The sequence below is a fragment of the Prosopis cineraria genome, unplaced genomic scaffold, assembly GCF_029017545.1.
Source record: "Prosopis cineraria cultivar Desert tree isolate PC_DT_omini unplaced genomic scaffold, ASM2901754v1 PC3, whole genome shotgun sequence".
Taxonomy (NCBI): domain Eukaryota; kingdom Viridiplantae; phylum Streptophyta; class Magnoliopsida; order Fabales; family Fabaceae; genus Prosopis; species Prosopis cineraria.
In genome coordinates this window covers 4,301,202-4,310,331 of record NW_026555334.1, presented here as the reverse complement: position 1 = coordinate 4,310,331, position 9,130 = coordinate 4,301,202, and the positions used below count along the sequence as shown (strand labels likewise).

Sequence of the window (9,130 nt, the reverse complement as noted above, 5' to 3'; positions counted from 1 at the left end):
CCGAGAAATCAAGCCATCTTAAGAATAAATGATTCTGTAATAAAATTAAAAAAAATGAAATTATGCTTTTCGGAAAATAGATCATAATATAGAAATAGTAATACATCTGAAGTCAATTATAATTAATCTGAAATTAACTTCTACTTTCTATCCTTTTTTTTATTTTGGGAAAATAAATCAAGCCATTTTTAGACGCACTGTATTCTAACTTTCTTTTTTTAAATATATTATTAATCATTTTTATCAAACAAAAAAAAAAGCATCTCAAAGCATCATATCCTTCTTTATGCCCAATAATTTCTATGGCAAAAGGTTCCAATAACCTTTGAACAGTCTATGCTGCTCTTTCCTCCAAAACTGAACTTTCAAAAGAAACTATTAGATTAAAAAGCTGAAAACCCCGGCCCCCACACTGTACAAGAAAGTTATGAGAGGATCTATATGTGGTTCAAAGCATTAAAGAATATATATACAAAAATTAACTTTTTCTGGTATACCACATTAATTTTCCCAGCTATCACACTCTTAATATAAATTGGATTAATTTCCTTTCTCTGCACATCCACAAATACACACTAGAACAAACTCACTTGAATCAATTAAATTTGGCATGAGCGATAAATATTTTCATTATTTAAGTAAGTAGTCAGGAGGTTTGAACTCTAGCTATTGTGTATGTAATAATTTAGTTAGGAGAGATCTATCAATTACTTCCAGTATATTGAAGGAGATATTATCTACTAGTAACAAAATCGGCTTCTTATACTTATATGTGTATATACCAAAACAACTCTTGCTACAAATTGTAGTTTCCTTCCACAATATCCACAGCCACAAGTTAACACACACTAAACCAAACTCGCCAGCCATGCAAGCCTCTTCTCTCTTCATTGCCCATGCCTCCATGGTCCCCAAACCATCTCATTATTCACCTTTGAAAACAAAAAAGAACTACTCATTGCCTCCAGAGAAGATTGAAGTTTTCAAGTCATTGGAGGGCTGGGTTTCAAAGCAAGTTCTTCCACTTCTCAAGCCAGTGGAAGAAAGTTGGCAGCCACAGGACTTCTTGCCCGACTCATCAGGACTAGGAGCCTCTAATGTATTTACTGATCAAATAAAGGAGCTACGTGATCGGACAGTCGGGCTGTCCGACGAGTACTTTGTAGTATTGGTGGGTGATATGATAACGGAGGAAGGTTTGCCACTGTACCAAACCTTGCTAAGCAATGCGGATGGAGTGAGGGACAAGAGTGGATCAAGCCAAAGCCCTTGGGCTGTTTGGACCCGATCTTGGAGTGCTGAGGAGAATAGACATGGCGATTTGCTTAGAACTTATCTCTATTTGTCTGGCAGAGTTGATATGCTTATGATCGAGAAAACCATTCAGTACCTGATTGGAAATGGCACGGTGAGTTATTTCAAATGTATTCTTCTCATACACCAAGAATTTATAATTCTTACCATTTTTTTAATTCAATCCTTTGAAATTAATTAATTATCAATCATGTTTCAACTAGTCTTTTATTGTTTTGGCGATACAATAATAGTAAGCATGCATGTTTGTCTTAAGAAGTAATTTTACTGTCTTTAAATTATTTTAATTTCTTGTATTTTGTCTTTCAAATGTAGATCTTCTCATCCCTCTTCCTCCTTTTCTTCTTCTTACGCCATCTCTACCCTTAAATAGCGAATGAATGGCTTGGATTTAATTGAATTTACAAAACAATTATTATAATATTATTTTAAAAAATATTCAAATAATTTTAAACTATTAAAATCTAACTTGCATGATTTATAACTGTAATAAAATAAATAAAAACTTTAATTAATAAAATATAATTTTAAAAACAGTATACGTACAGCTGTGAAATATGCTGGTTATATGATATTATGATACAAAATAATTAAAAAAACAATTAAATCTGAATCATGCATTCAAAAAAAAATGCAAGAAAATACAAGAAATTATTATGACACTCTATTTTCAAAAAAAATTATTAAAAATAATGACATGTAATATTTTATTTGATTGAATTGGTCTAATAGATATAGGATAGATGATGTGATATTTCTGGCCTTCCACAATTTTGTGTTTACAAAAAGAACATTATTATTATTATTATTATTATTATTATTAATTGGCATGATTGCAGGATCTGGGATTAGCTAGCAATCCATATTTGGGGTTGGTATACACTTCGTTCCAAGAGCGAGCCACCGCTATATCCCATGGCAACACAGCTCGTTTAGCCAAGGAAGGTGGCGATCCAGTGCTTGCACGCATATGTGCCACAATTGCTGCAGATGAGAAACGTCACGAGAAAGCTTACACAAAGATTGTGGAGAAGCTTCTAGAAGTGGACCCCAATGAAGCAATGATAGCTATTGGAGATGTAATGCACAAGAGAGTCACTATGCCAGCTCATCTAATGTACGATGGGCAAGACCCACACTTGTTCCACCATTTCTCTCTTGCGGCTCAACGGCTTGGAGTATACTCAGCCAATGACTACATTGGCATCTTGGAGTTCTTAATCCAGCGGTGGAAACTAGACAAGTTGGAGGGTTTGACGAGTGAAGGTAAATATGCACAGGATTTTGTGTGTGGACTGCCACCTAGGACTAGAAAGGTTCTAGAGCGGACCAATAAGAGAGAATCACTCCTTGCCAAGGTCAGCTGGATATTCAATAAGGAAATATCTATTTGAAATAATAAATTAACTATATTGGGAGTTAGCTCAGAGGTTTTAAGTTTGAATCTTGAATATGCATTTGAAGTGATAAATGGTTAATTAGTATGTTGTTGTAAGTTTGCCAACAAAATATATGTGGTTGTATTGTGTGTAGGAGATGAATATGCTCTTTTTAATAAATGGATTTAAGGGCATTTTTGTCTTTCAATTATGTGCTCAGGAGTGTTTGATATTTTAAACTCACGTATTGATGTAATTTTCCTTTTCAACAATTAAAAATGATGCATTGAGTTAATTTTAAGTTTTTAATTGTTAGTTGACTCAAAAAATTATAAAAAAATCAAAAATTATAAAAAATTACATGTAAAATTACAAATAAATATCCTATAAAAAACTAATACTGATTAAGTCTCATAAATATTATTTTCTAATTTTTTTGGGACTTCATCCGTACTAATTTTTTTATAGGGTATTTATGTGTAACTTTTTAAGTCTTTTTTTAATAATTTTTGTAGTCATTTTTTATAACTTTCTACATTAACCTTTTAATAATGGAGTGCCCAATGTCCTATTTTCAAATTTTGAAAAGGAGAATTAAATTACATGTAATTTTAGAATACTAAACACTCCTAAGTGAATAATTGAGAGGCAAAAATACTCTTTAATCCTAAATAAATTTTAAATAATGTCATGTTGAGTGAGAGTGTTATTTTTTAACAGTCAAATATCAAGAATTTCATAATATTTTTTAATGAAGATTTATACTTCTAACCAACTAGTGTATGAGCTTTGAACTCAGTTTGAAGTAATTCATAAAGGAGTGATACAACAATAATTCTATACTGATAACAAATTTATTAATGTGGACACGTGGTGGAATAAATCAAGAAAACAAATTTGGTTGACTATAAATGAACCCACATTGAAGAAGTATAATGCAACAAGTTGAAGAGATTAGAGAGAAAAAGGTACACCAAGTATTCTTAATTAATGACTTAGCTTGTAGTTATATGATTTCCAAAAATAAGTTTAAACTATTAATGGTTAGTATGTTGTTTGTAAGTTTGCCAAGAAAATATATATGATTGCATGTATTGCGTGTGGAGATGAATGTGCTCTTTAAAATTCTAAATAATGCCATGTGAAACGAGAATGCTATTTTTTAATTGTCAAATATCAGGAATTTCTCGATATTTTTTCAATGCAGATTCTAAATAGTGTAAGTGTGTGCTGGGCTGGACTTGTCAAAGGAAGAGAGAGGGTCAGTAGCAAGAAAAAAAAAATTCATCAAAAAACCGCGAACCAGTCTTGAATTCAAAGCAATAGTAACCATGATAATTAATAGCATATTACAAAAAAAAAAAATACAAAGAATCAAGTGAGGCTCAAGCTTATGGCTGACATGAGGCCGTAAATGAGGCCAACAAGCACAGCCAAAAATCTTAAGAAAAGAATTGTAAAGAGAATGATGGAAAAGTAATTGATAAATTGACTTGTAATTCTGAGATGGTGAAGGCAATCGATTAATAAGATAAACATGCTAAGGAAAATGTATTTACCTAGAATTTTTGAGGAAGAGGAGCAAGTTTTAAAAGAGCCAAACTAGAATTTGTTATATGACAATGTTTTCTCTCAATGGTAGCATTTTGAGCATGTGAATAAGGAGAAGTAATTCTAATGATTCCATGAGATTGAAGAATAGAATGTAATCAAATTCATCACGAACATCTGTTTGGAGGAATTTAATTTTGGTTTGAAAAAGATTTTCAACTTGCTTTAAAAAAAATGAAAAAAAGAGAGAGGTAACATCAGATTTTAAAACTTAAACGAAGAAGAAAGAACCAAGTATATTTGGTATAGTCATCAACGAAGGAAACATAATTTCTTTAACCCTTACGAAGATAAAATGACTAGCTAATGAGGGCCGGACCCCATACATTGGAGAAAACAAAAAATAATAAAGGAGCAAGGGAACATGGCTTTTGGATGATTGTTTGAAGAAATAACGACAAATAGAGACAAGATTGTTTGAAGAAGAAGGAACATGAAATTAGTCAGAGAGTAAGAAATTGCCAGAGTTTGTTGATATATTGTGCTCCATGGTGGACTTTAGGAAGAGTATATCCATCTGTGGTTTGACCTTGATTTCGATCCTTGTAAGGTTATATGAGTGAAGGTTGAGATTAGCAAGGCCGTTGGTCAAGTGATTTTGCAGCTCCAGTGTCAATACAAAGCATCATATGGACCAATGGCAGTATAATTATAATGAGCCTCTGCAACTGATGAAGGAGGAGGAGCTTGGCAGTATAATTTGGTGGACGAAGAGTGTTGGATGACGGAGGTCTAGCATTGAAATGAACAAACATATTTGATAGAAGGGATGAAAACAGAATTAATTAGTCTGATTTAAACGAGCTTCATGCATAAGCCAATAGCTGAGAACATCTTCAGGTGTTAGTTTAAAAGCTCTAGTAGTCAATGAGTCCACAATGGAGTCAAAATCAGAACCAAGACCATTTAAAAGATATGTAATAAAATCAAAATCATCAAACGGTTTTCTAGCAGTGCTAGAAGCTTGAGAGCACGTTTTAAATAAACAATAACAAAGTCTTCCCCCTTTTTAATTAGTTTTCCAATTATGAAGTTGAAGAAAATGATCTTTGTTTTCTGTGCGTCAACAATCTTTCAAATCAAGCCGCATTGAGCATGACGTTTTTGTGTTTAATTAATTGTCCAATTAGAGATTTAGAAAGAGAAGAAATAATCAGAGAGAGAGAGATAATTGATCTAAATGAAACCACTTATGATAACCGATATTTGGTTCACCAGAATCAATGAATCTTGCAGGTAGAGGACAAAACCATAATAAAGAAAGAGTTGTTGGCCATAAAAATAAGGCACCATTTGAGCCTTCCATTTGCTGAGTAAGTTTGACAGAAATAAAATGAGAGGGAAAGAAGAAAATGAAGACGGGGAAGCAATGAGTGGCATATTGGAAGCATTAGAATTATTGGTAGAATTGGGAGGCCATAATAATTTTGATGATTGCTCCGATACCATTGAAGGTTACAGAGAATGAATAGTAGCAGTAATCATTTGCATTGATAATGATATGAATGCTTCACACAAATCAACATAAGCTAAGATAAATGGGCCCAAGATAGTTGGTCTTGATGTTACAGTTGTATCGAGGGCTTTTGCTTCAACACTCCTAGCCAATATTTAGCGTATAAGCTTCGAACTATCAAATTGAAGTAATGCATGAAGGAGTGATACAAAAATAATTCTAACTAATAACAAATTCATTAACACGGACACGTATTTGAATGAACCAAGAATACAAATTTGGCTGACTATAAATGAGCCCATTGAACGAATCGCAAATTGTTACTATGATAACACCATGCATTGAACAAAAATTATGTATTTAACAAAGCATAATGCAACAAGTTAAAGAGATTAGAGAGAAAAGGTACACCAAGCATTCTTAATCACTTAGCTTGCGGTTACATGATTTCCAAAAATAAGTATAATTTTATGTGAATTTTATTTTAAAGATTTTTGGGTTGACGCAGAGATTACATACCTTTTTCAGCAAAAAAATCTGTTGATTTATTACATGTCGTATGATCTTCTCAATTTGCTGTGCAACACCTACTTTTTGAAACTTTAACTTCACCAAAATTACAATGATAATATATAATTAAACCAATATAAATGATTGGGCTAATGGGAGGAGGGTGACAGTAGGCCTTTCTATAGTTACTACAACAAAAAATAGTTACTACAACAAAAAAGCTTTTTGGACCATTTCTTTTTATGCTATCGAAGCATTAGCAAGCGCTCTCCCACCTATGGGAGCCTTTTCTTGAAAGAAAAGCTTCTGTAAGGATATCTACTGGAACTTTTTTACCTATAAATTTTTCTCGTTGGTATCCCTATTGAAGCATTTCTTTTAAGAAATGCTTTCATATAAGACCCACATCAGAGCATTTCTTTTGAGAAAGCCCTCATAAGTTTATTTTTTAAAAAATTAATTTATTTTTTATTCTCTACATGCATTGTACATTGTTACCAATATACAAAAAATATAATTATTTATATAACTAATGAAAGTATACAAGAAATTTCATTATATAAAAAAGTTCAATTAACTAATTTCCAACACTATAGTATACATGATTATAATGTACACTACAATCTAAGAAATTAAAAAACATTTCTGCTCACATGATCAAATAAGTACATCTAACACCATTCTTACTTAGGTGTTGAGTATTCATTCACTTTCTATATGCAAAAAATAAAGAAAAATAATTTAATTAAATCATGAATATCATATTATTATGAATAAACTCATATGTTCAACGTCACTTCCCATACCTATTTGTTCAAGAACTGCAGCTTTATTATCTCTACTTGTAGCAATCATTAAGGAAGCGTTTTAGATAAACTCACCTTTGGTCCACACGCAAATTTCCACCTATGGATAAAGACTTGATTGGACCACAAAACCTTTTTGGACTCACTCTTCCTCCCTTGCTTTACTCATTTTGGACTGACCTCGCGTACTTGCTTTTCCCTACTCCACAACCCAACCGAGGGAGAATGCATAGAAGGTAGTTCTAAAAATTGCAACTGAAAGTGGGAGAATGCTTTGACAAAAATAGATATCTACAATACAAGCATCCATATATTGGCTTATATCTTTGTCTATCATTCCTTATCACCCATGCTAAACAAATTCTAAGTATTTAAAATTTATCATTAATTGTGTCAGAGTAAAAAATGTGATGGATCATGAGAAAAAATTACTTTTTTTTTCATGTAGAAGAGAAGAGAAAAAAGGAGTTAAGTAAATCAGAGTAGGCTATATGTTTATTTATACAAAACAAAAGAGTTAACAGCTAATAAATATACTAATTGATTGACAATGATATTAATGGTGATTGATATTAATCATTGATTACCTGCAGATCAATAGATGATTTGCCTTGTATTTGAATGGCTGAATGCTGATCATACCTTTCATTTAGCTGCTGAATACTGAAACTAACAAAAACAGTAACTCATTTGAGTGCCTTTCATTTTCCTTCAAATCAATTAATGCAAAACATCACATAATTAAGTGCACAGTTTTATGTCAAACTAAATATAGTCATGAAATTCTCAGAATCCCGCAGAACCTTCAACAGTGTGGACACTAATACTTATTCATTCATTAACCTTTAAGTTATTAATTAGCATAAAGAACATACTACTAAAAAAACACATACATTACACTTTAAGGTTAGAAATAAAACAAGAATCATGTAGATTCAAACTAGTTGGTCTCAACGGCAGTCAATTTATAATTCTACCCTTTGAATTAATAACAACAGTTACAAAAGCTTTTTATCAACTGGATGAGAAATGTTGTATTATCATATTAAGAAGTTATTAATAAAAAGAACTAAGTTTCTTAATGTTATCCTCAAGCCCTTCTAGGTAATTCAACATCATACCTTCGTAGCAGAAAATAAAATTCAACCAAAATCAATCACATAGCTCATGAACAAGGAAAGGTAACTTCAAGAAGAAACAAATGACAAAAGTATTTTAATTGAAAAACCTCAGGCGTGTCAATTAATTGAAAACTCATGGACCCAAGTCCAAACAAATTCCACCAAAACACACCCAGTGAAAGAACTCGCCTAAACGCTATCATATCCAGCAAGGGAGGCAAAGCATACTGGAGCATGTAGCCATGATGCGGAGGAATGATGGACCTAGACAATGGACTCATGGCAGATGGAGGGCGGATCTGGAACGGAGACTCATGGCCAAGGCTTCAACGAATCTGGACGAATAACATGACGGCTTTAGCAGATGAATGATGACAGCTAGCACGAGATGATGGAGGAAGAACGGCGATTGAAGAAGAGATGGAAGGTGGGCCTTCGTATATGGAAGAACGGCATGCATGTTAGCTTCAGGGAAAGCATGCGACGGAAGTGCGATGACAATGGAGGATGGATGGGTCTTCAAAGATATGAAGGAAGACAGACGCTAGTGGGGCAGGGTCTTTGAAGAGATGAGGAGAGGGAGGGTAGAGTATGGGGGGTTTGAATAATGAATAAATAGTTTTTTAAAATAAAAAAACAATACGAGAGCATTTTACCATGAAAACGTTCTCATAGCTCCATTACCTACAAGAGCTTTTTCTAGGAAAAAGCTCTCGTGGGTGTTTTCAATTTTTCCTATTTTTCTTTTTTTTTTTAAATTATTACAAGAGTGTTTTCTGTAATAAATGCTCCCATATAATAGAATATACTAGAGCTTTTTTTTTGTTTAAAAGCACTTCGGTATATTTCGCCTCGTGATTTAAGAACATTTTTATATAAAAAATGCTTTGATATGGGCGCTTGGGTAACCTCTTTTTATAATAGTGAGAAACA

General features: G+C 32.7%; 1 protein-coding gene across 1 annotated transcript; it reads left to right on the top strand.

Annotated features, from left to right (window-relative positions):
- Positions 1–868: 868 nt before the first annotated feature.
- On the top strand, positions 869–2,708 carry LOC129304565 (stearoyl-[acyl-carrier-protein] 9-desaturase 6, chloroplastic-like). The gene is made up of 2 exons (XM_054944264.1): positions 869–1,408; positions 2,154–2,708. The coding sequence occupies exons 1-2, from the start codon at positions 869–871 to the stop codon at positions 2,706–2,708; spliced, it is 1,095 nt and encodes a 364-aa protein (XP_054800239.1).
- Positions 2,709–9,130: the final 6,422 nt, after the last annotated feature.

What these genes read in the sequence shown, in the direction of transcription:
- LOC129304565 (XM_054944264.1), top strand. Translation starts at nt 869, where the DNA reads ATGCAAGCCTCTTCTCTCTTCATTGCCCATGCCTCCATGGTCCCCAAA. An exon ending in ACCTGATTGGAAATGGCACG is followed by an intron (nt 1,409 to 2,153) that starts GTGAGTTATTTC and finishes GCATGATTGCAG; the next exon opens with GATCTGGGATTAGCTAGCAA.